Here is a 27,647-nt window from a genome sequence, read left to right as displayed (position 1 = left end):
TAGCACATACCGCCTCCTCAGCTGCCCAGGTACCTGCATGGTGCAAAATAAATAAGCAAAAACTTCCTGCAAAAGCCCACTTCCAATAGGGAGGGGAAGAGGCAGGACCACCACAGCCCAGAAGTCTGGTGGCAGGGTCGTTTGTTGACCTGAATTTGATGGGTTAGTTTTTATGGCTCACCACTGATCACATTCGACCAGAAGATTTACAGGTTTTTATTCAATTTAGACTACAAAGTTTAAGAACTCAGAGAGTTCTATATTGCGAGAGGATTTTAGGGGTGCTTGGCAAGAACACGTACACTGAGGACAATACCAAATTGATAATTTTTTTATTGACATTAACATAAAAATAAGGAATGCTATGAAACTTATAACTGCAAAACAGTAAAAGAATTTCAAAATTTCTGGTGGTAACATTTTTATTATAAGTACCTTAACCTAACATACTTACACAGCACTCCCTGAAGGTGGAATTTTATCTGGAATAAAATTCCCACCAACCGAAGTGCGGCAGGGGCCCAGAGGCAGACCCTCTATTGACTGGGTTCATCAAGTCTGTTCCGAGGTTGGACTCTTGGCCCGAGAAGCCCTTGCATCCGTACATGAATGGACTAAATGGCGAATGATCACCATAGCCGACCATTCGGCTAAGCATTGAAGAAGAAGATACATTGTGAAATTAAATTAGCCTGATCCCTTTTTATGAGTTATTTGTGGGACTGCCAAATTAAAACATTTAGCCTAAAAGTATGTGATCATCTTAGAGTTGGTGAAAGGTACTTGGAATCAGGAAAACAGTGCCACTGCTCTTAAGACAGTAATAAACAGTTATTGAATAAGCCCTCCTTGATAGAAGGCTAAAAGACTGATAAAATTAAAAGCTGACTGGATACATTTCTTTCACAGCTTTGCAGCCACAAGGATGGTTATTCAGCAAAATGGATAATGTGTAATGTAATATCCTCTAGGGCAGTGCTTCTCAAAGCTGGTACGCCACTTGTTCAGGGAAGCCCCTGGCAGTCCAGGCCAGTTTGTTTACCTGCCGCGTCCGCAGGTTCGGCCGATTGCAGTTCCCACTGGCCGCGATTCGCCGCTCCAGGCCAATGGGGGCGGCGGGAAGGGCGGCCAGCACATCCCTCGGCCCACGCCATTTCCCGCAGCCCCCATTGGCCTGGAGCGGCGAACCCAGCCAGTGGGAGCCGCGATCGGCTGAACCTGCAGATGTGGCCGGTAAACAAACCGGCCCGGACCGCCAGGGGCTTTCCCTGAACAAGCGGCGGCCCGACTTTGAGAAGCACTGCTCTAGGGTCATGATAGTGTGAATAATGTATATTACAAAGGTAGGAAAATATCAGCATTGAATGAAAAATAATGGAGAACAAATAAAATACAAGAGAAAGCTCCTCCTCCTTTTGTTGTTGTCAGAAAGATAAAAAGGCTGAACAAGCCTCGGCAGAAGCTAGCTTTAAGGAACATTCAGTTCAGCACCAGCTATGGAATATTGCCAGCAAATTCACTGTGTTCCTTAATTGAAAACATGGTTGCCAGTTACAGCTGTGGTCAAATAAAAGCAGCAACAAGAAAATAAATGGTAACTTCTGTCTCCAAGGAAATCCTAACCTATAACTCGCAGTTCTGTCATCCATTTTCTAATGTACCAGATGCTTCCAGTAAGAGTAGAAAAAATACTTTTATTGTCTGACATATCTCCAATACAGAAATTGTATGTGAAACTTCTTGGATTATCCGCAAATGACAGTGAGGCCTCAAAATCTGTTGCCTACAAAATGGTAAGAAAGAAAAGGAGCTGCATTTTATTCCAGAGAAATGTGTTTGCATACTGTGCAGACAATACCCCACATAGTTCTGGCAAAGCAAGCGAAGGACCCTTAAATAGTGGCATCAAAAGAAAAGAAATATTCTGCCAGTGGGGTGTTCTCATAATACACTATGTTGGGAAAACAGTTTGCTTTGGTGCTACGCTTCAAGTCACTGAAATGAAATAAAAGAGAGAATTCTGCATATGGCCAAAATGTGCATGTCAAAAAATTTAAGATGCCTCAATTTTTGGGTGCCAAAACTCAGACACACAGATATACACATGCTCTGAATTTCAGAGATATTGAGCACCCAGGATTCCCGTTGAAGTAAATAGAAATCACTTATGCTCAACACTTAAGAAAATCAGGTCCTAGTTGTTTCAAGAAGGCCATCCCCTTCCCTAGGCTTCACAGCCTGACCTGCAGCCTGAGTCACAACTTCAAAGCACTGCCTACACTGCTATTTGTAGCATGGTAGCATGAGCCCGAGTCTATTGACCCCGTCTGGGAGGCTTGCTGCCATGGGCTGTGTAGACCTACCCCAAAGCTCCTGTTGTGTTTGATACCCCCACGCAGTATAGTGCTAGATGGCAAACAGCTTAGAGCCACAAATAAAGGTGAAGCTCTGTCCACCACTCACTGTTGTGCTGCCCATTAAACAGTGACTCCAGTTAGGCAGACACAACAGACTTATCTTAAAGATAACTTTCTACCCTCTGAAGGGCTCTGTCTTGCGGAGAATCATTCTGCTCCAGCACACACACAAGAATCCAAAAGTCTGCAAACTGCCCCAAGGGTCATTCTACCAGATAGGTTATGAAACTCACAATGGTTAAGTAATTTAATTAGAATTATTTCTACTAGGTTTCTCACTGTTCTTTTGCTCTGTGGTCCTTGTGTAAAGTACAGACTGGAGAATTATTATGATTTTGAGTTTTATTAACCAAAACACTTTTGAAAGCAAATGAGAAATTTTCAGAAAGCAAAATCAAGATGTTAGTGTTCACAATATCAAAAATAAAACTCAAGATGGGATCTTATAATTTTCAAGATATAAGAAATCAGTTTGAATTAATTTAAAGTCTTATCACAATCTTATCACAATTTTTTATTCTGGTTTTATACTAGTATGGTCAGGTGACTTTCGTGCCAACATGGCAATATGGAGCTGTAAATATAGATCTTTATTTACTTCCAGTCAGATTTCTATGTCAGTGGAATTACGGGACTGCTTGTGTCAGTTCAACTAAAGGAGAATTTATACATTTAGACAAGTTATTTAATTATTGAAAAATCTCAATTCAGCAAAATGACCTTGCTGATGTGATATTCATAGCCAAGCTTTGCCACTTATACATGTAAGACTATCACACATCAAATGAAAAACAAAATATGCAGGTAATAATTTTGACATTATTCTAATTTCTCCAGAGTTTCCCCAGTACTGTAAGCTCTTTATCCAAAGGTTCTTTGGTAAAATCTTTAGCTTACAAGCCAATTCAAAGCTTTTTCCTCTTTTTCTCTCAGACTCCAGAAATTCTCTTGATCACAAAATCCATGTGATTTTTAGGATGAAATCTTTGAAGTGCTCAGGGTTTAGGGTTTCTTGCAGTGAACTTTTGCTGTAGGGGAGCATAGTTTTCTATTACAAAGAGTAGTAGTCTTAATTAGTGTAGTGAGTTTCTCTAGCCTCAAAGATGTCTACTTATAACTTCTAGGTAACTATGATTAAACGTGTTAGTGGAATACACATGATCATACATTTTAGTCACTCAGAGGTTTTTTATTCAGGTATGTACTTTCTAAGAAGCATGCCTAGTTCATAACCAAGTCAGAACTAGGGTAAACAATGAAAGTATTTTTTATCAGTTGGAACTGACATGAAGGTGGGTTTTCCAAGTGAGTTTCACAGTTGCAATCGCTGATTTCTTGAGATAAAGAATTGATTCACTCAAGGTAGTGGTTTTTGTCTGTATTTCATAGAAGTTTCCCTAGATGGAATTTTTTTAAAAAATGAGTTAATAGATTGCATGTCATAGCAAGACTTTGGTTGTTGACAAACAGAGGATGCTCTTGCTAGCAAGCTGATGACAGTCCCACTCTCAGTCTCTCGTCCAGGTGTTTACGCTTCAGGAAGCAATGTGTTGAAAATTACAGGTCACTATATGTTTTCAGTTGGGTGGCACAGCCCAGTTCCTCTTCTTGCCAGAGCTGATGTGGTTGAATCAAAAAGGGACTCATGCACTTCTGGTGAAGATTTGAAATGTCCAACCAGGATAAAAGTTGGGTATTCCTTATCATTTGGTGAAAAAACAAATAACTTTATAGGTCTTCTACTATCTTTGTGCAAAAAATCTTGCGGCATCTCAGTTTGTATATGATACATTGTGCCAGACGTTGAATATCTGCTAGCTTAGCTCCAGTGTGTAACCTACTTCCCAAGTTACTTTCCACATGACCTTTTGCAATATGGTCCTGTGGCCAATTTTGCGTGACTCCAAGCTCTTTTCACCACTACTCTTAGCTGTCTACAGAAATGTTCATTTTGAAGTTAGAACAGAGACTTTACATGAAGTCTCTTCACATTTCATAATGCTCCTGTCCTCATTTTGTAGTTCATCATACAGCAGTATACAGTCACTTGATTCTTTATTTGTTCCATCTATATTCCAATAGAGTATAATTACTGAAATAAGACAAAGTAGCTTTATACACCTCCTTACTAGTACTTGATTATCACCTATACCTCAATGATAAGGTTAATAGTATAATTTCATATGCAAAATAATCCATGCAACTGCCAGTCACAGTTAATCAGGCTTTATGATCATTTAGGCCTTAAAACATTTTGGATGGTTCACTTTAAAGAGTTACACTTCACATTGCAACACACTATTTGACTGTTTCAGCTTCTTTAATACAAAGTAAATACCTTCTATATATACCTTTGTTATCATCATCATCATCATCATCACTCCCATAACCACATTGGTCGTTGGGGCACCATCACTGATGAGCAATCAACCAATTTTCTTCACCCCATGATGATTGTGTGTCAGTGCTTGAATCTCCGCGAAGACCATTCCTGTCCACTCTTTTATGTTGTCAATCCATCTCTTCTGTCTACCTCTTCTTCTCTTCCCCTGTACTGTCCCTTGGAGGATGATCTTGGATAGGACAGATGATCTTGCTACATGGACATACCACTTCAGCTTGCGCTTCTTCACGGTCATCAGGAGGTCTTCATATGACCCAGCGCATTGTGTGATGATATTGAGGACCTCTTCATTAGTGATGTGGTCGAAATAGAAGATGCCCAGGATGTGTCAGCAGTTACCTTTGTTTTTTATATATATATAAAATATATATATACAGACACTCCCCGGGTTATGCAAACCCGACTTACACAAATCCGCACTTACGGAAAAAGTTCCGTAAGCTAGAAATAAGAGGGTTTTTTTGTTTTTGTTTTTTTGCGTAATTGTCGGGTATACATTTCTGACTTACGCAAAATTCGAGTTACGCAAGGCGTTCTGGAACGGAACGCTTGCGTAAGTTGGGGAGCATCTGTACATAAACTCTTATTGATCACATTTCTATTTAAAATAAACAGCATGGTATGAACTATTAGCAATACTTTGTTCAGGTTGTTTGTGGTCAGCTTGCCTAGGCAACCAAACTTACTCAGACATTGAAGAAATCTGTTATAGAATGCCTTTAAATCGCTTTGATTTCCTTATATATTTTATATATCTTAATGGACATCTTTTGCATTTCTTTATTTAGTAACACTATACCTTATGATACTGTATCAAACAGTATAGTTTGATCTATTATATCTCTACTATAAATTTATAAGCATAAAACATGAAACAAGTGAAAGGAAAATTACTTCACAAGTTAGTAAGAATTTGTGGATAAGCATAGCTAGTTAGCTGTTGTAGTTACTCAAACTGTATGAAATGCAAACGGTATCTTCTATTTTACATGTTGTAAAGGCTTAGGCCTAAGTCATGCCAAGAATCCTGGCCTATGTGTGAATGTAAATAGTAATTATTAATAACTCCATATGTTTTGTCTCATAACTACCCAGGTGCACCACTGTTTTGACATGGTTTACCTCCCCGTGGTGCTTTTTTAAACTGGCAGCCTTAATTGCAACTACTGTGTGACTTAGAATCTGACTTTGATGTATCCAGCCACTGTATCAGATCACAGACTGAGGAAGGTAGACAGAATGTAGTGAAATTCTTTCTATGTCACTGATTTGTTGGTTATTCTGCAGTGTTTGTTGCATGCTGCATGTGATGTGCTACCTTATTACTTGCCTGTTTATAGAGAAAGATAATAGAATTCTTGGCACCTGAACCACAAAGTCAGGCTTTTCCTAGGCAGTTGAGTGGTATCACTTGGCTGACACAAATTTAATCACAGCTCACCAACTTTGTGGCATTTTCAAACTGTGGCTAGATTCTAGCAGAGACTAGATGAAGGAAGATACTGTGGGTAGGCCAGTAACCAGGCACTTGGGAAATTAGAGTTGAATTCACTGCTCTACCACAGAATTCCTGTGTGACTTTGGGGAAATTACAGCCTCTTTTGTCTCAGTTCCCCCATCTGTTTTAAGGATGACAGTACTTCCATACTCACAGGGATGAGGTGTGGAAGAGAAGATAAATACATTAAAGATTAATAGGTTCTCAGACACTATATTATTACTGTGGTATTGGGGGCCATATAGCTAAGATATATAGAGATGGTAGAAGCCGCTTAGCAGAGACTAGGTGAAGTCTAGCTTCTGGGATCAGGATGAAACAAAACTTTTAGAGCAGTTATAGTGGGGAATTCTACCATGTCTGAAGAGAACTCTCACTGAGTACAGAAGTCACAGTTTTTAGTCAATGATAAACATCATTCACACAGTCATCATTCTTGATGAACTCCCTCTCAGTTAAACTGAGGTATTGTACAAATCAGGGTACATGCAGAAAACATGCACTGCCACCTTGACATTTTGACTGCTGTATGACTGCAGACTTGGGATAGAGAGAGGAGCTGGTCAAATGCTCTAACTAGTATTTCTAATGTCTCAGAAACATTACAGTTAGTGTGTAATTTTTCACAACCACAACTGCCCCACATGACATTCTGATGGAAGCTGGTGCTGAAAATGACTACAAATAGATGCAGATTGCACCTGTTGTACACTGACTGAGGCAGGCATCCTGGGGGGAAATAACATGAGATCATATAATTATAATATGTACACATGAGAGTGATGAATTAAGGTTTCATGAACAAGCTTAATTTTTATGTTTTATAACTTGAGTGATTGACATTGCTATTTTAATGGTCTTTTAATAGGTTTTTCTGAATGTAATATACCATAGCGGATATAATATTTAAGGCACAAATGACTGAGTATATGATCCATGCTGAACTATGATTTCTTTTTTGGGTTAACTCTTAAAAATTTTACAGAACAGATTCCACAAGGCTGACTCATTTAGCAGTGAATTCAACTCTAATTTCTCAAGTGCCTGGTTACTGGCCTACCCACAGTATCTTCCTTCATCTAGTCTCTGCTAGAATCTAGCCACAGTTTGAAAATGCCACAAAGTTGGTGAGCTGTGATTAAATTTGTGTCAGCCAATTTGTGTAGCAGTAGCTTCTGCAGTAAAAGGCATGAGGCAAAGAAAGCCAAGAATATAATGTGATTGTCAGCACTTCACTGCAGAATTGTAAGAATTCCAAATACATTTCAACAGCACCGTAAAGATGAGCTCTTAATTTGCCAGGTAAAAGGGTACGTTGAGAATTATACAACAAATACAAGAACAAATTGTACAGCCATAGGAAAGTGATACTATTTAAAGAATAAACCAAAAGGAACTGGAATACAAGCTAAAGCTTCAAATTAGTTAAAAAAGCTTCTTGGCAAACCACTTATTTTGAGAATCACTGATTAGATTGTAAATATACCAAGGGTCTAATGTTGGTTTAGCTGAATAATCAAATGAAGGACCTGTGGTAACATGAATAACAATGCATACTATACGAAGTGTGCATGTACTCTGACATGCAATAACTGTTATGCTAATAAATAATTGTAAGGACACAAATATATCCTTTTAAGAAATTTTCTAGAAGTGATGTCATCCCCATTTTACCCTCTTAAAGTAAGGTTTCAAACTGTGAGCCTTTCATTTGCCTGTCTGTCTTCACAGGAGAATTTATTTCCTCTACCCTCATCTGATTAGCAGGAATGGGAGTCTCCGTGCTGCAGGCACTAACACAAGTTTGAGGAGCCAGTATGTAGACACCAATGAACACTTTATTAAATTACACAGTCTTCTAAGCAGGCACAGTCTCTCAGTGCTCCAATTCTTCATGCTTTAGTGAACTGACTCTGCTCTCTGAAACTGTAAGGTTTCAGCCTGAACTGCAGATATAAACTCCTGATTGGATTATGGTTCGTTTTTAGATGTTTGGCATGCTTCTGTGCTTATTCTATTTCTCTGATGTGGTTGATAGATGACTAGCAGGGAGAAAGCACTAGAAAGTACAGACCTGGAGCCTGAAAATTCCATCTCCCCTGAAGGAAAAGAATGCCTTGTTCATAAATGCTCAGTGTCATTCACTACAATTCATGCTTATGGCCAGGAAATCACCTGCAGGACAGGGTGAATGTTAAGCCTCCAGCACTGCAAGTCTTGCTGTACCTCTCCATCTAAGTTCCTGACAACATCCCCAATAGAATTTTATTATCTTTCCATTCCCAGAAAAGTCAAAGAATATCAAAGATGGACTGGAACAGAATAAGGAAAAAGTAAATGTATTGTTACCAAGATAATGTCCACTTATTTCTCTGGTACATGTTTCTAAATTATAGCATTACAATGATCCCAAAAGATCCACTTGCCTGGATATTTCACTGTAATTATTTGCATACTTCCTTTATTGAAATCTCATGTACTATACATGTATCCCATAGAGGTTGAAGATTTGGCAAACCAATTGTGCTGTCTTGGGGATGCACAAATTATACCTAGTTCGCTAATATTTTTTCTTCTAATCTAAATCCAAGGTTCTCTCAAGTGAAATTCAACTGGTAAAACACAAATGAATTCATAATCACTCAACAGCTGTTGCACATAGACTCATAGAATCCTAGGAATGGGAGGGACCTTGAGTCCCCTTCTAGTCCAGACACACTATATTGGTGACTTACATGTAGTGTGTGTATCTGTGCATTTTTATGTGTGTTTGAAGTATCACTGAGTGCTCTGTAGTCAACTTAAAGCTATAACCTCCTAATATAAACTCAAAGTTTTTATCTTCCCCCTAGTTTATCCAAAGAAAAACTCAATATTCCTGACTTTTTGCATGCCACCTCTTTTCAGAGTAGAGTTTTTGTTTGTTTATTTTATGGGATGTTTGCTAAAAATCAGAAATGCCATTTTAATATTATGGTATTTTTGAATATTTGCCTATTCTTTTTAAAACATGTATTATTTTTTGGAGTTTTCTTTTTTCTATGGTGAATTGGCCTACAGATGCCACGTTTGTTTTCTTTGGTTGACATTGAAGAGAAAGTACTTTATTTGTGGATGGGGTGAGGCAAAATATAAACAAAGCAATTTCCTGCCTTCAGGTTTCAGGCTGAAGCAGCTGCTAGACTGATTCTGAGGAGAAAAGGAATAGATTAAGGTAGGTGAGGTGGGTGGGTGTGGGAGATAAATACGGTAGAAAAATAGTTTAGGAGGAGGTGCATGGGGACATACCATGGAGAAGCAGGATGGAGCTAAACTCCCCTGTGTCAAAATGAGAGGAGGCAGGAGGACACTGGTGGGAAATCATGTTTTCAAGATCATATAGTAGGGGGAACTTTGAATGAGTCAGGAGATAGAGAACAGAAGGTGGGTGTGGAAGGAGGAATAACTTGTTAGCAAAGAACTTCAGAAGGTACAGATAGTGCGCATAGAAGGGGTGGAATGTATTGAGATGCTAAGGAGGAATCATGTAAGGTTGAGAGGGGATGGCACAAAAGGTACAGAGTACAGAGGTGCACATAAAGTGACAGGCTTTATGGAAATGGTGGTAGGAAATGGGGAACAAGGTATGGTCTGGAGTGTTTTAGGGATCCAGGGTGGGTCATAGAGAGGGGGTGAAAGGGACTGAATGATTATAAAATCTCAATTCCTTTTCATTTCTTTTATTCACCTACCAATTTGTGTGTGTGGTTTGGTTATGAGTGTAATATATTTTTTGCAAATTTGAGAAGAAAGAGTTACAGCTGTGTGTGTATGGTGGGGGGGGGGTGATAGTGAGTATTGATGGGTTATGATAGTGAAGGACACACTAGATACCTTATTGTTATTTTTAAGACATAATGTGTTTGGGTTTTTCTAAAGGTGTGAAATTTTAGAACGTTTTGTTATATAAAACACAAACATACTTATTCTTAACTATGAATCACTGCTAAAAAAAATAGTAGGATTTCAGTACAGTTCCACCTAACACTCAACAACAATATTACACTTTCTTGACAAAGGTAATAATACTGCTTGGCATTTTTTCCTCCTTAGAATTTTTTTTCTCTGTTCTATTTTTCAGTTTCTTTCTCCTAACTGGGACATGGATAAAATAATGTTTGGGCTTGAAAGGAACATTCATATTGTATCATGTAGCTTTGAAATAGGGGGAAATGAGTTCACCATCCCTAATTAGAAGCAGTTTTTCTGAACCGTTCAGTTTGACTGTGTCCAGTTTAGCAGCTAACCATGCAGACTTCAGTCACCTTTATCCACTTAGGAACTTGAACTGAAGATGATTCAGAGATATAGATGTCTCTTTTACAAATACATATTATAAACTAACAATTATGAATGTGTCCAGTGCAGTGTACAATGTAGAGCCGGTAAGCTTCAGGTAGCAAAATGACCATGTTATTGTCACTTTATCAATTAATCCCTTGATTCAGATCTAGGCAGTCAATTTGTGAACATGTTTGGGGGCATCTTCACAATTACATGCATCAAAGTAAAATGACCTTTAATGCATAATAAGGTGAATGATAAAATTAAAATCCTCTAAGAATTGGTCATTTGAAACAACTTTATTTTTATTTTTCAATTATGGAAACTGAAGCTGTGTTGAAAGGACATCTTTTTTTTTTTTTTTTTTTTCTTTTAATGAGGACAAAGTTATACTCTGAGTATTTATTTAGTTGTGTTTTGGAAAAGCCACTTGTATGTGCTCAGAATCTGTTACACAAGCTGCCACTCACCATGCTGTGGTCTAGCATATCAGAAGAATTTTTCTTTTTCCAGTCTTCATTTTTTTTGTTCTTTATATTAAAGATGTGGCAAAAGAGGTTGAAATCCCCCAAGTTCCTATGAATGTAAGATTTTCTGAGGCTGATGGAGAGATGAAGCATTTATATATCCAGTTACACTGCCATGCCCACTCTGCTAGCTGAGTAGACTCAAGAGTTTAGAATTCACTTACACCAATTAAATTAGTGGTGACTCCACTGAAGTCAGTGGAATTACACCAGAGGAAAAGCGGTATGAGAGCAGAATCTGTTCCATTATAAGCCCTAACAGAATGGAAACTTTCTCATCATAGAAACTCCCACACAGTTTATCTTAATTCGTTAAAAGCATTCTCTGATCAGAAAAATACCTTCTTTTGGAATATTCACAATGTTGTGGTACAGGACTGAGGGACATTATTGAAGCTGTATGTGGATTATTGTTGCTCAACATCTTGTCAGTGTCATATGTCACTTCACTTTCAGGAAGCTAAAACTCACCTCCAACTTAATTTTACTCTGATCTATTTGAATGCAAAAAGCCAACTTTCAAAACATTCTGCATTAATCTCTGTACCTTCTTGTTTGGGTTGAAATGTTAAGCATGAGCAGTGAATTACTGTGCATGAGGCTTCTCTTGTGGCATTTCAGACATATTGAAACCAGGGAGCAACGTTACTTCGTGATGGGCATCTCCTGAAAGATTCAAAAGTTCTTTATGAATTGGAAAAGCATTCAGAATCTGGACACTAACATAATCCAAACCTACTTGTGAATGCCTTGAAATCTGCAAATTGGACTGGAAATTTTGTGAGAAAAGTCCTGATCATGGGATTTCATGCTTCTGATCAGGCCTGTAATGATGCAAATAGCCTTTCAGATTGTATTTTGGCACATCTGCTTCTAGTTCTGATTCAAAGCAGAAATGCAGAGGCACACTAGAGTGGTAAAATAATTTTAAAGTAGATTTCTGAAATGTTTCAAACTTAAAATTCAGTTCAAGTTTGCTCAAGATCAAATTTGGGGCAGAGAATCCAAATCAGTTCCCATTTTATCTGAATTTTTTTGCCTCTCTTGCCGACATAGCGCCATGCACACGAGCGCTTATGTCGGTATAACTTGTGTCACTCAGGAAGGTGGTTTATTCACACTGCTGAACGACATAAGTTATATCAACATAGACTGTAATGTAGGCATATTAGCGAGAATATATCAAGCTAACTAGCTTGATTCTGCGTTCTCACCAGAAAACATAGGGGGTAATTCTTTTGAAGTACTGTAAGTGAAGCTAAATTGGTGTCAATCAGAGCAGAATCAGGCACAGTCCATTTTCTTAGTGGGTTTGGTTTAATTTGAAATAATGTTTTACAGGAATAAGCTTTCAGGTTTTAAAATTGTAAATAGCGGAATGTATGTTGTAACAAATATTCAATAGTGTTTTAAGGGCATGGTCCTGGCCATAGGATGCTGGAAGAAGGGAGAGATCTTAGGGGAAAAGTTGGGTGAAATCATCAGTATTTCCATATGCATTCTGAATTAATGTTTTTGTGTGTGTGTGTGTGTGTTTTTTAACTTTTGAAATTCTGCTGAATTGCACATAACTTTTTGGAGACACTATTCCATCAGAATTTGGGTATGTTTCCCAGAAATTTCCAGTGGCACTAATAAAGTGAAAACAGTTAGAAGCTGGTAACAGTTTCAGGTTTCTCCAGTGATTAGATCAGTTCTAATAAGGTAATGAAGAATCTCAGCTGACTTGCAGTATTTAGTACCGAGCTGGGGATGCCTCAGTGTCATTTGTATCTTCTCATCCAACTCTAAAGCAAAAATACCATATCCCCCCAGTGCCCTTTATTTAGTGACATTGCCACTACTAGTTGCAGTATATTAGGCAGAAGGGTTTTGTTGTTGTTTTTTAAGGTACATTTTATTTCATTCAAGTAGGTGACCATCAAACTTAATATTACACTTAAAACAGCAGGATGAACTCAAAGAGAAGTCTAAGGGGGAGAACCCTACTATATACATCCATTAAGCAGCCTAGCCTGCCAAGTTCATGTACATTAGCTAGTTTTGTAACTTTAACAAATTCCATCAGAGCTTTCATTCCACTGACCTAATTTAACAAGAAGGAAATTCAATAACAATCCCTAACACTGAAGCATTATTTCCCAGGAGGAATTTAACAACACTTCTACATCAAATAGTGATGTGTGAACAGTGGAATATACATACCTATGGGGGGAAAAAGCAAGAGAAAGAAGATACTGTATCGCCTTTACACAAGTAATCCAATAACTTTCCATGTTTGGGGAAAATAGTAACAGGTTTAAGGGCCAAGTTCATTGCTTAGATGTACATATGCAACTCCCTCTGACTTCAAGAAACATCAGCTAAGAGCAAGATTTAGTCTCTCTCTCTCTCTCTCTCTCTCTCAATAAAAAATATAGGTATGGGTATATGGGCAACACAGAATTGTGGTAGTGCTATTCAGCAACAAGTAAACACAAGGTACCTACCCCATGTAATACACTTATGATTGAGCCTGATCCTTCCAACCTTTGCTCACATAAATACTCCTTTCTCATACAAAGTAAGGATGTGTTGGTCTGGCAATATATCATTACAATGGAATAATCCTGGGTCCTGATCTTGCTTTCATTAAAGTCAAAAGCAAACTTTAATTTATGCATCCTGGTAGAAGCAGACACATACCAGAAAAGCAATGTCTCACAGTAAAGCAATGTCTCACAGTAATACATTGTGCTGGGAGATGCTCATATTTTATGAATGACTTTAAAAATAAATATTATGTAAAACAATAAAATATTTGAAACTCACTACGGTAAGAGACTCATCATCAGGCTTTTGCAAACTGAAGAAAACGATTAGTACAGTGACTTTTTTTTAGAACCCAGAGCAGAGCACAAGGGCAAGCAATGAGGTGCATTGTTTGACATTTATGATGACAAACACTTTTACATTCCTGCAAATTACCATGAACATGTTTGTGGATGACACCCTTCAAGTCCTTCCTCACAGCACAAATACTTTGTGATGTTTGCCAGTCCCTCAGCTCTGAGTAAACCCAAACTCTCAAAGCAAAAGTTAGCTTCTGAATTCCATCTGGTCTTATGTTTTGAAACCATGTGAAATTGCCAAGTTTCACATGCTTTCCACCCCAAACCATGAACCAGCCTAGCCTCACTAGAAACTTCTTGGACTGGTGAATTTGAAGTAACCTGGTCAGTAACAAAACCCCAAGCCAAGGAAAAGATTATGAAAATTTTACACAGCTTTACTTGGAAGAATCTGAAATGCTTAGGGCTGTATTCATCCATGGTGTAAAGCCACTGAAGTCAATAGATTTCTGTCAGTGATCAATGTAGCCGAAAGCATTGTTCTAAGGTATGCTAAACAATGTTGTGTCCAAATCAGGGAAGTAAAGGAAAACCCACCAAGTTTCTGTATCATTTCAGGGTTTTTTGTTGCATATGGAAGAATACTGTATATGTATATACTGAGGAGCTGCAAGTATTGGCTCTATATACTCCCTTTGCAGATTTAAGAGGAAAAAAAATCAATAAGAAAATGTAGAGAAAATATATCCTATTGAGAAGAAAAAGCCATAGGAACATTCATATACTCTTGCTGCCTAGCAACAGACACCATTTCCCCCTTAGCAGGGGTCAGTGGGGTCTGCAAAAAAAAAAAAAGTTGCTGAAATATGATGCCAACATTTCTCTCTCACAAATTAACCAGTAAGGAATTAACAAGTTCTACACTTCTGTTCTGGGTGCAGACTGCATTATGTAGCCTATGCAAAGCTGTTCTTATTTCATTTAAGACAAAATACTGTGGAAAGATTATTATGATTATTCCCCAGAAGTGCACTATTAGTGTTCAGAAATGTGCTAGCCCCTTTACCGAATAAGTAAAAGAAAAGATTGTTGAGGAATGTCAATCAAACAGCCCAATCTTGTTCCCACTGATTTAGTGGTAAAGTCACGTCCTTTGTGTTCATACACAATCCAAGTGACTTCTGTTCAGACTTCTGCCAAATTTGGGTGCTAAAAATTAGACATGACACAATAAGTGAGGGTGGGAAACATAAATGTGGAGAATGAGAAGGGAAGGCAAGTGTTACAGTAATAATTGTATGTAGTTACTCATTTTAGTCATGTGTATATCTGAGTTCTGTTGGGCATGGTACTTAAGGTACTTATGGGAGTTACAGCTAAAATGAATATTTTTAGGTTGGAGTTGAAGAAGGTGGTAATGGAGGCTTGGCAAAGAGGAACTGAAAGAATAGGGTGCACAAAGTGGGTTTACAAGTAATCCAATGTTTTAATCTTGTTAGCCAGTGGTCTGAAAGGCTAATGCAAAGCAGTTTTTGAAACCACAGAAATGATGAAACATTAGTTCCCCACTGTTTTATATATTTATTTGCATACAGAGAGAGTTATCTTATGTATAGCTACTAATTTTTGTCTGCTATATTTATGCATATTAGAATAATCTGTAATAATAATTGTATATACTTAAAGTCCATAATGTACCATTATGATACATAATTATATATCTTTCATTTATACCTAATATATTTCAAAATAGCTTTGGTCAAGTTACAGTGGTGCTTTGGAATGAAATTAAAGATGAAATGTGATTCTAACAAAAACATTTAAGTGTTAATATTCTTTTTTTTTTAATTGTATTTTACATGATTTTCCTGCTGAAACAAATCTAAATGAGCCATGCAGACATTTGCTCTTAAGCGTTTGGTAATTTCCAAATTGAAATCTTTTAAAGTGGAAATCAGCTAATGGTGTCAACAGTCGTGAAGAGTGATATGCTGAGAAGGAACATAGGCACAAGATTGGAAACAAGTTTATTTCTGTTTGATGTCAACATAAGATATTGATGGAATCTGCCTATTGTTTCACCGTGGTGCTAAATGCTTCCTTATTGTGTCAGAAAAAAACATAAAATGCTACACAAACCTAAAAAAACCAAGTTTGGAAATGGATTTACTTCTTTTTCTCTCTGTAGTAATAGTTGCGTATTGAGTGTCAAATTTAAGTATATTGTAAGCCAAAAAATCCTGAGTTCACTATAACTTAACATCAAATCAGATCAGGCCTTAGTTATTTCAACATTTCCCCCCTGCATTTAAAGTTGTTTGCATGCTACCTCAGTTCATACTGTAACTACTACATCCTAAGAACTTTTTATATTAAAAAGTTTGCTTCTTGTCATGTTGCATTTCTTCTGATGCATATGATGTTCCCTTTTGCCATTTAAAGTGCCTTGGGGAACTAGTGTTTCACCATTTCTGTGGTTTCTAAAATTGCTTTGCATTAGTCTTTTCAGGCCTCTGGATAACAAGATTAATAAAACACTGGATTACTTGTAAATCAAATCAGGTGGAAAACATTTGAAGTAAAGGCTGCAGTATTTAATATGTAAGTGCTATTAGTATTAAATCCCCTAGTCTACATGAAAAAAAAATCCTCAAAGTTCTTAAACTGAAAAGTTAAGAAAAAAAGTTAATCAGCTCAATGCACTTTTGTTGTGTTTCTCATGTAATGTTTTGAAAGCAGCTACCTACTACATTTGCAACCCTTCCACTTGGTGAAGGTTGACAGAAAACCTTTATAGTCACTGCATCAGCCATCAGTTAGGTGCACGTGGGAAATAACCAGTTGCTTTCTTTGCTGTAAGGCTTTACAGCTGTACTGTCAAGTACGATATGAAGTCAGTCACAGGCAAATGGAATGTTTTCAACTTACACTGTGTCTTTTATGTTTACTTTGAGGATTTGGTGGAATATGTGTGGAAGGGAGATGAACTACTGGAAATCACCTGGCTGCACTGCCAACTAAAAAGACATCAAAAGGTAATCCAGGAAAACAACACTATTGACCCCACAGCCATCTGGCTTGGAGGACAGACAGCAGTGGAGAACTATGATAATACAACAAGTCTTACTGCTACTGCTGCTCTGGATGTGTCTGCCACATTCCTGCTATGCAGAAATGCTGTTCAGAAGGACAACTGACCACCAACAGAAAGGCTTTGTGGCACGTGTATCAGGGAGTGATGGAAAAGCACTTCACCGCCAGAAACGGGGCTGGATGTGGAACCAGTTCTTCTTGCTGGAGGAATATACAGGCTCTGATTATCAATATGTAGGCAAGGTAGGTCTGTATTAAGGTTTGATATTTCTCCATTACATCCTTATATATTTGTCCTACTACTGTTCTCAAGTTATTACAGTGACTTATTCTCCTAGATGAATGGTTGGTTTTCCAAGCAACACTATACAAGTTGTTTATCTGCTCTATTGGAGATCTCTAAAAGTAATAATGCAAAGAGTTGCTTAAAACTATTTAGAAACATACAAATGTTTGAAACAAGCTAAAGTGTATTTCACAAGTAATTGTGTGATCTTCACAGCATTCCTACCACCACCAGCTACCTACTTTTCTCTCCTATTTCTGAATCTAGTATTTTAAAATTATTTCTAAAATTCTGTTTCATATTTTTTTCTCTACTCTTTTCAGTTTCATGCAAATGCATGTGGACTCCTATCCTCTGTCTTTAGTCTTGGCACACAATCCTTTCAAACACAAAATGGCCTCCCTTCTCCAGTGTTCCTTATGTGTTAATAAACTGCAGAGGATGAATGTCATTAACAAATGTGATGGAAAATAAATTTGAGGAATGAAATTGTGAATTTAATGCTATTGACACCAAGAAAAGAATTCTGTACTCCCAGATTAAAGGATAAATTAATAGGCCACTTTCAGTATTGACTTCACTTTATGTAGTCCAATTTTTATTTATTTTTTAATTCAGGATGGTCGTACTGAGTCTGTCAGTGCAGAACTTGGCCCAGTATTGCAGAGCCCCATGGTGAGGGAATAGATGGAATAACTACAAGTGAAGAATGGCAGCAGTTCTAGAGATGAAAAATGTTCAAATAAGTAATTTTATTATAGGCAGCTACTAAAAGTAAAACAGAACTTGCTCAACCAAAATCTTACTGCCTTTACTCCTTTCATCCAAAGCAGGTGCTAATGAATCCTTATATAAATGCAAATTACTTGCCCAAAGTCAGACTAATCAGAGTAGTGCAGAGGCCATGCATGGGGCAGGTGCAAAAATGCATTGACTAAATTCTTTATTTCTTAACCCTCGTCTGAATGAACTCCCATAGTTAATCAAACACAAAACCAAGATAGTCCTACATTCCGTTGACTCTTTGGATTTTTGGGAGTCAGGCACTATAGCTCCCTTCTGAGCAACTGGTTTCTCACATTTCTCTTCCTAGTTATTGGTTTCTTAGCTTACATGAAGTCGGAATTTGGTCCATTAAAATGGAGGGTCTCGCCTTCCTTTGACTGTACCACTAATCAGTAACTATTGTTTGAGAAAGCACCAGCTGAGGCCTTACATTTTTGCTTTTGTTAAACAATAGATTCATTGAGAAGCAACCAAAATTTAGATTTGTGTGACAGTGGTTGCCTGTTCTGAAAAGATTTAATTACACCACATTACCCTGGGTAATATCCACATCATGTTTTGTTGGCTTGATCAGATTAAGGTTTATGACTCAAATAACCTCAAGTAATACAATATAACATGCTGGATTATATAGGTTTTATTAATTCAAATAAGCCAATTCTCTCTCTCTCTCAATATAAAATGGGCTTTTGTGCTGCAGAATCATGACAAATTGAGCATTGTACAGCCATACACAAGCTTTCACAACACAGACTCAGTTAGAATCATAGAATCAGAGAATATTAGGGTTGGAAGAGACCTCAGGAGGTCATCTAGTCCAATCCCCTGCTCAAAGCAAGACCAACACCAACTAAATCATCCCAGCCAGGGCTTTGTCAAGCCGGGCCTTAAAAACCTCTAAGGATGGAGATTCCACCACCTCCCTAGGTAACCCATTGCAGTGCTTCATCACTCTTCCTAGTGAAATAGTGTTTCCTAATATCCAACCTAGACCTCTCCCACGGCAACTTGAGACCATTGCTTCTTGTTCTGTCACCTGCCACTACTGAGAACAGCCTAGCTCCATCCTCTTTGGAACCCCCCTTCAGGTAGTTGAAGGCTGCTATCTAATCCCCCCTCATTCTTCTCTTCTGCAGACTAAATAACCCCAGTTCCCTCAGCCTCTCCTCGTAAGTCATGTGCCCCAGCCCCCTAATCATTTTTGTTGCCTTCTGCTGGACTCTCTCCAATTTGTCCACATTCCTTCTGTAATGGGGGGACCAAAACTGGGCGCAATACTTCAGGTGTGGCCTCACCTGTGCCAAATAGAGAGGAATAATCATTTCCCTTGATCTGCTGGCAATGCTCTTACTAATACAGCCCAATATGCCATTAACCTTCTTGGCAACAAGAGCATACTGCTGACTCATATCCAGCTTCTCGTCCACTGTAATCCTCAGGTCCTTTTCTGCAGAACTGCCGCCTAGCCAGTTGGTCCCCAGCCTGTAGCGGTGCATGGGATTCTTCCTTCCTAAGTGCAGGACTCTGCACTTGTCCTTGTTGAACCTCATCGGATTTCTTTTGGCCCAATCTTCCAATTTGTCTACGTCACTTTGGGCCCTATCACTACCCTCCAGCATATCTACCTCTCCCCCCAGCTTAGGGTACGTCTTCACTACCCGCTGTATCAGCGAGTAGCAATCAATTTATCCGGAATCGATATATCGCGTCTCGTTAAGACGTGATATATTGATCCCCGAACGCGCTCACCGTCGACTCCAGAACTCCACCAGAGCGAGCGGCGGTAGCGCAGTTGACGGGGGAGCCGCGGCCATCGATCCCGCGCCGTCTGGACCCCAGGTAATTCGATCCAAGATACTTCGACTTCAGCTACACTATTCGCGTAGCTGAAGTTGCGTATCTTGGATCGATCCTCCCCCCTAGTGTAGACCAGCCCTAAGTGTCATCTGCGAACTTGCTGAGGGTGCAATTCATCCCATCATCCAGATCATTAATAAAGATGTTGATCAAAACCAGCCCCAGGACCGAACCCTGGGGCACTCCGCTTGATACCGGCTGCCAACTAGACATCGAGCCATTGATCCCTACCCGTGGAGCCCGACAATCTAGCCAGCTTTCTATCTACCTTATAGTCCATTCATTCAATCCATACTTTTTTAACTTGCTGGCAAGAATACTGTGGGAGACCGTATCAAAAGCTTTGCTGAAGTCAAGATATATACATCCACCGCTTTCCCCATATCCACAGAACCAGTTATCTCATCACAGAAGGGAATCAGGTTGGTCAGTTATTTTCGTTGACATGATAATACATGTGCAAAACTCAAGAGATTTAAACAACAGTCCTGCACTGGGATCAGCTGTGCCTGTATGGAGTCCTATTGATGTCACTGGCGATCTGCACAGGTGCAGGTACCAATGAAAAACTGGAGCCTTACTTTGGGCTCAGAGCCCCCACAGTTTCATTTTGAGCCTCAGTCTCATGGAACCCAACACACAAAACAAATTTCAGCTGATTTTAGTCAAAAACCAGCATCTTATGGAACAATCCTATGAAATGTAATGGGGAGAAACCAATAGGGTTTTATGAGAGTTATTCTTGCAGACTTATATAATTTAATAGAGAGTGAGAATCCTTTCCATAGATTCTCCCAGCCATTGTATGAAATTATATAGCAGGTATATTTTCCTATTAAATTCTGTAGGACTGTCTTGTAAGAGCTTGTACATTGTGTGCTTACATTAGAAACCGTAAATAGGCTCAGGTTCCTTAACTTCATTATTTTTTTATTTTTATCTTTTGCAATCCTGGCCTTAGTTTTGTGTTGCTATTAGGGCTGTCGATTAATCGCAGTTAACTCACACAATTAACTAAAAAAAATTAATTGTGATTAATCGCACTGTTAAACAATAGAATACCAGTTGAAATTTATTAAAAATTTTGGATGTTTTTCTACATTTTCAAATATATTGATTTCTGTTACAACACAGAATACAAAGTGTACAGTGCTCACTTTATATTATTATTTTTTATTACAAATATTTGCACCGTAAACATGATAAACAAAAGAAATAGTATTTTTCAATTCACCTCATACAAGTACTGTAGTGCAATCTCTTTATAGTGAAAGTGTAACTTACAAATGTAGTTTTTTTGTGATATAAGTGCACTCAGAAACAAAACAATGTAAAAATGTAGATCCTACAAGTCCACTCAGTCCTACTTCTTTTTCAGCCAATCACTGAGACGATCAAGTTTGTTTACATTTACGGGAGATACTGCTGCCTGATTCTTATTTACAATATCGCCTGAAAGTGAGAACACACACTCGTATGGCACTTTTGTAGCCATTGTTGCAAGTATTTACATGCTAGATATGCTAAATATTCATATGCCCCTTCATGCTTTGGCCATCATTCCAGAGGACGTGCTTCCAGGCTGATGATGCTCATTAAAAAAATAATGCATTAATTAAATTTGTGACTGAACTCCTTGGGGGAGAACTGTATGTCTCCTGTTTTTTTTTTACTCACATTCTGCCATATATTTCATGTTATAGCAGTCTTGGATGATGACCCAGCACATGTTTGTTTTAAGAACACTTTCACAACAGATTTGACAAAACCCAAGGAAAGGTACCAATGTGAGATTTCTAAAAAAAGATATAGCACTCAACCTAAGGTTTAAGAATCTGAAGTGCCTTCCAAAATCTGAGAGGGACAAGGTGTAGAGCATGCTTTCAGAATTCTTGAAAGAGCAACACTCAGATGCAGAAACGACAGAACCCAAAGCACCAAAAAAGAAAATCAACCTTTTGCTGGTGGCATCTGACTCAGATGATGAAAATGAACATGCATCCGTCTGCTCTGCTTTGGATCATTATTGAGCAGACCATGTCATCAGCATGGACACATGTCCTCTGGAATGGTGGTTGAAGCATGAAGGGACATTTAAATCTTTAAAGCATCTGGCACATAAACATCTTGCGACGCTGGCTACAACAGTGCCATGCGAACACCTGTTCTCACTTTTAGGTGACATTGTAAACAAGAAGCAGGCAGCATTATCTCCTGCAAATTGTAACCAAACTTGTTTATCTGAGCGATTGGCTGAAATAGGACTGAGTGGACTTGTAGGCGCTAAAGTTTTACATTGTTTTATTTTTGAATGCAGTTATTTTTTTGTACATAATTCTACATGTGTAAGTTCAACTTTCATGATAAAGAGATTGCATTGCAGTACTTGTATTAAGTGAATTGAAAAATACAATTTATTTTATTTTTACTGTGCAAATATTTGTAATAAATATAAAGTGAGCACTGTACACTTTGTATTTTGTGTTGTAATTGAAATAAATATATTTGAAAATGTAGAAAACATCCAAAAATAGTTAAATAAATGGTATTCTGTTATTATCAGTGTGATTAATCATCATTAATTTTTAATCACATGATTAATCATGATTAACTTTTTTAATCGCTTAAAAGCCCTAGTGTCAAGGTTCCTTCCCCACTCTGAACTTTAGGGTACAGATGTGGGGGACCTGCATGAGAAGCTCTAAGCTCAATTAACAGCTTAGATCTGGTCTGGCTGCCACCACTCCCAAGCACTAATTCCCTTCCCTGGGTAGCCTTGAGAGACTTCACCAATTTCCTGGTGAACACAGATCCAAACCCCTTGGATCTTAAAACAAGGAGAAATTAACCGTCCCCCCTCCTTTCTCCCACCAACTCCTGGTGGATCCAGATCCAACCCCTTGGATCTAAAAACAAGGAAAAATCAATCAGGTTATTAAAAAAGGCTTTTAATTAAAGAAAAGAAAGGTAAAAGAAAACCCTCTGGGAGAGATTAGCATACCAGCTACTCTCACAGACAACAGATTCCAAACACAGAGGATGTTCCCCTGGGCAAAAACTTACACAAAAAATACCCAAATACCCAATTTGACTATTCCTCTAATTGCACAAGACAGGTTACAAAGAAATAAACATAAACCTATTTATTTCCTTCACTAATACTCACTACTTAATAAGAGGCTGAATTCTGGAGCTTTCCCACTCCGGTCCAAAGTGAAAACTGACCCAGACAAAGGGAACTTCCCTCCTTCCTTTTGAACCATCTTGTCCTCCCATTGGTTCCTCTGGTCAGGTGTCAGCTAGGCTAGGTGAACTTCTTAACCCTTTACAGGTAAAAGAGGCATTCACCCTTAACTATCTGTTTATGACACCTAGTTGCTATATACAAGTTTTACACAACTCTAGTCCTTTGTATGCAGTTGCAGACTAGTCCAGCTATATTTGCATTTAAAATACCCAATTTAGGAGTCAACTGTGCAGGGAACATGGGGTGGAAAAATGGGCCTTCCAGACAGAATTTGTGCTTTTAAATTATACAGTGTGTACGTTAAAACCCTTACGTACTATAGTGATGGACACTGACCAGATTGATATGGGGTGTAACATTTTCAAAAGTGATGTAGCAGCCTAAATAACGATACTTTGGAAAAATTTACACAGGTTCTAGTCTTGCAGCCCATACTTATGTGGTTCATTCAACTGAAGACAGTAGAACTATTCATATAATTATAAATATTGCAGAGCTGGGCTCATAATATCTAGAAATGTCAGTTCAAAATATTTACAACCGACATCTAATTTTTGCCAGGAAATAGACAGAAAAAATGAGTTGTAAATGGACCAAAGGATAATGAGGTAGTGCCACTCAAGGAAGGAAGCAGTGTGTTTCTTCCTCATTAACACCCAAAGAGTATGGTGCTGAGAGGTGGTAAAATTCTCAGGACAGACAGTAGCTTATTCGTAAGTGGAACTTGGTGTTAATAATCAAGATTTTCTGATTAACACCTTGTAACTGGTAGCTAAGTAGGTTTATTCTAATTTTTTTAGTCCTACTTTCTATTAAAATTCACTTACAAAGTACTTTATTTTGGAAAATAATGCGGGGAAGGAAATTCCTAGTAGTTTCTTTAAATATTTCTCTTTTAGTTCTCCCATGAAGCATCATAGTTGCATCTATGGCTGAAGGATTGAAGTTCATCAAAAAAGAAGAGAAAATAATTATAATAGTCCTTTTTTCTTTAAAGGGTGGAGAATATACTGAATGCAAACTTACTTTTTTTTTTTTTCTGAGGGAGGCAACACTTATTAAAATTTCCAGGAAATGTTAGTGGCAAGTAGGAGTTCAAGAATGACAGAAGCTTAAATGGGATTAAATTGCCTTTGTCAGACACTATTTCCATTTATTATTTATTTCTCTGTGTGGATGTAGTTTCAGTGCTGACCTTTAAAGACTATTATTTATTGCTTGTACTTAGAGGAGCACCCACAATGTGCTGGGTGCTATGCAGACTTTTTTTTATATTTATTTCTGTTTATAATACATCTTTCAAAAGTGCCTACGCAACCTCAAGGCACTCTTGCCATGAATTAAAAACACAATTGCATAGCCAAGCCAGCAGCACGTCCTCATTCCAAACAGAAAACAAATGATTGGTGATGAAAACAGTTCTGCACAATACCCCACCTCACTCACAAATAGCACCCATCATCATATTCTTACCTCCCAAAAGGCTTGGGGAAATAAACAGGCCTGCAACATGCCCAAAGACCAAATGTTATGGACTATTGTAAATGACACTGTAGAGTAAATTTAAAAGTTAAGAGCACCTCAAAGAGAATGCCTTGCTAGCAACTCCCTCTTTTCTACATGGAGGCATTTTCAGTTCTGGCACTCCATTGACTACAACTGTGGCAGTATAGCATTGAGGGGGAGAAAGGGACAGGATCCTTGCTCTGAGGTGTTCACAATTGAAGACAACAAGCCACATATTGAGTTGTCAGGGATAAAATACAAACATTTTTTTTAAACATCTACTGTCCCCCACCACCCCCCTACTTGGGCATTGTTAGTTGTCAGTTTTCTTCTGGGCAGAATGGTAGAAATGGGTCTTGTGGGGGGATTTAAAGAGGAAGACAATAATGGCCTTATGGGCTGGTTCAGGAAGACTTTTCCATATATATGGAAAGTGACAAAGGTGGTTGTGAGGGGAGATTCAAACAGCTTATTGAGACTGGCATTGCTGAAGGATCAGAACAGGGAGAGGTAAAATGATAAGAGACATGAGAAAATAAGTAGAGAGGGGCAGAATTGAGAAGAGGTTTGAAGGGCAGTTAAAGATAAGGTTGCAGTTTCATGTTTGGTATATTTACTTTATTAGAAGGATAAATCCAATCTGCACATTCGGAACATCCCACCTGAAAAGCAGCGGAAATATATCAAAGTATATTTCTGAAAAGCCACCTTCTACAGCAGATGCATTCTATGGTGCTTTACTGAGCCAACCAGCCTATAAGAACAGAACAACAAGAAAAGTGTCATTATTTAACCCCTTATTTCTAAAACACAGACATAGAATAAACAGTTCAGATTTCTTTTTGAAGTTTTCACCTTTTTTAAAGTTAATATATTCATATCCGCCTTTCAAGGTTCACGGCTGAGGCTGGGAAGAAGAGGAATGAAGCCTTATTTCTTAAATAAATTTTACTCCTCTTTATTATGGTAGTGCCTAAGGATCAGCTTAAAATGGGTCCCTATGGTGCTAGCCACTATACAGAGTAGCCGCCAGTTCCTGCCCTGAAAAATTTGCAATCTAAATAGACCAGACAGACACAGGATGGGAGAAGGGGTAGAACAGACAAGCAGCCTGAACAATGTGATGTTCCACAATATTGTGTGTGTGTTGGGGTAGTTAGGAAGTGCTAAACAAAATGGAAAGAAAAGGGAAGAGAGATGGGAAGTTGAAGAAAAGAAAGATGATGGGGACAGGCAGGCAAGATGAGGGTACGAGGGGCAGGTGTGGAGTGAAGCTGAGATGATGAGATTGTGAGGGAGTAGGTTGACGCAAACAGTCAGTCATCACAGGGCAGAGAAAGTCCAATCAATGCTGAGTGTCTGAAGCTGCTTCTGCTGCTGGAGTCTCTGGCTGGTTCCTCTTTGCAGTTTTCCCCAAAGGCCACATAGGGAGGGGAGACACCCCTTGTGTCCTAGTTTCCCCAGAGTTTGTGTGGAGTGGAGGCAGGAGGTCTGTATGTGAAGAGGAATGTAAGATTGAAACAAATCATTCAATTAAAATGGGCCAAGAATATAGGAAAAATGTTTGCCAAGGGGAGAATGTCAAAGTCAAATTACCATAAGCTAATTTTATAAATGCAAAATGCTGTTAATATAAGGACTGCAGTAGTGAGATGATCAGAAGAGATGCAGACTCTGAAGTACCAGATTCTTCATGATTGTGATATCAAAGCTGTTAGCTTCCTAAACTCATGGGTGAAATTCTCTGTGGTAAATCACATCTCTTAGTATGCATCCATATCTCTAGCATATCTATCTGAAGAACAGGGCTGGCTCCAGGCACCAGCCGAGCAAGCTCGTGCTTGGGGCGGCAGATTCTAAGGGGCGGCTTCCCTCCAATCCTTTGTCAATAGAGCTTCTTCAAAGACATGGGTATTTTGTTTCATGAAAATCTTCAAAGAAAACCAAACTTTTGTTTTTTTGTTGAAATTATATACAGAATTTTGATTTGTCATTCAAAACTGAAATATTTTGGCTAACAATGGGAGTCATAATTGTAAATGCTCCTCATATCCCTATTTTCATCTATGGGCTGGGATCCGCAGCTGGGCTACATTCCCCATAATGCATCATGATCTCTCCTCATGATAAACAGCTTGCCCTCACCAAGAAAGAATACTGTGGTGCATTATAGGAGATGGAGCCCAGCTGGTGCATAAATATTTTGTTGAAAAATTGAAACTTTCTGCAGAAAGCACAGCTTTTTGTGGATTTTTTTCTCATAAGAACCCATTTTTTCCCATTGAAAAACAATTTAAACAAAAAATATATATTTTGCTTCGCTGCTCCGGCCGCCCTGCAGGTTTTTCTTCTTTTTGGTTCGCCGCTTCGGCCGCCCTGTAGGAGGCAGCGGCTCAGAGGAGGGGAGCGGCCTGCTGGGAGCGGGCTGCGCACTCCGTCTGCCCCAGCCGGTGCCAGGTCTGCAGCAAGCCCGCAGGGCAGCCCGAGTCCTTCCCTGCCCGCCGACCGGAGCGGCGTGGAGCCCTCCCGGCAGGCAGTGCGGCGGGAGGGGCCGCGTGGCGAGCACTCCGGCTGAAGGAAGCCCTGGCCATCCCCCTTCTCTCTCTCCCCCCGCTCCCTGCCCCTTACCCCCTGCTAGCCGGGGCGCGCACTGCGCTGCCCGGGGCATGTCTGCAGCGCAGGGAGTTCCCCTGCACCCTGGCTCCGGCCGCCCCGCAGGTTTTTTTTTTTTTGGCTTGGGGTGGCAAAAAAGCCAGAGCCGGCCCTGCCGAAGACTGCTGCATATCATAATATCCAATGAACCCATTCCAACCTGTGAGTGAAGTTCAGAATGCAGCTTGCACATTGCTTGTTTTGTGGCCTTTATTATTAT

At 38.9% G+C, this 27,647-nt stretch overlaps 1 protein-coding gene across 3 annotated transcripts in view; it reads left to right on the top strand.

The window, feature by feature from the left end:
• The first annotated feature begins 17,017 nt into the window (after positions 1-17,017).
• Positions 17,018-27,647, top strand: part of LOC113407695 (cadherin-10-like) — a 98,798-nt gene continuing 88,168 nt past the window's right edge. For all 3 annotated transcript variants that reach the window (XM_029912692.1, XM_029912691.1, XM_029912690.1), the window contains exon 1: positions 17,018-17,336. In XM_029912692.1, the coding sequence (XP_029768552.1) occupies positions 17,106-17,336 (231 nt within the window). In that variant the 5' untranslated portion in view covers positions 17,018-17,105. The remainder of the gene's footprint in view (positions 17,337-27,647) is intronic.

Source organism: Terrapene carolina, unplaced genomic scaffold (genome assembly GCF_002925995.2).
Source record: "Terrapene carolina triunguis isolate 2854851 unplaced genomic scaffold, T_m_triunguis-2.0 Scaffold52, whole genome shotgun sequence".
Classification (NCBI taxonomy): domain Eukaryota; kingdom Metazoa; phylum Chordata; order Testudines; family Emydidae; genus Terrapene; species Terrapene triunguis.
This window is presented reverse-complemented; position numbering and strand designations above follow the sequence as displayed.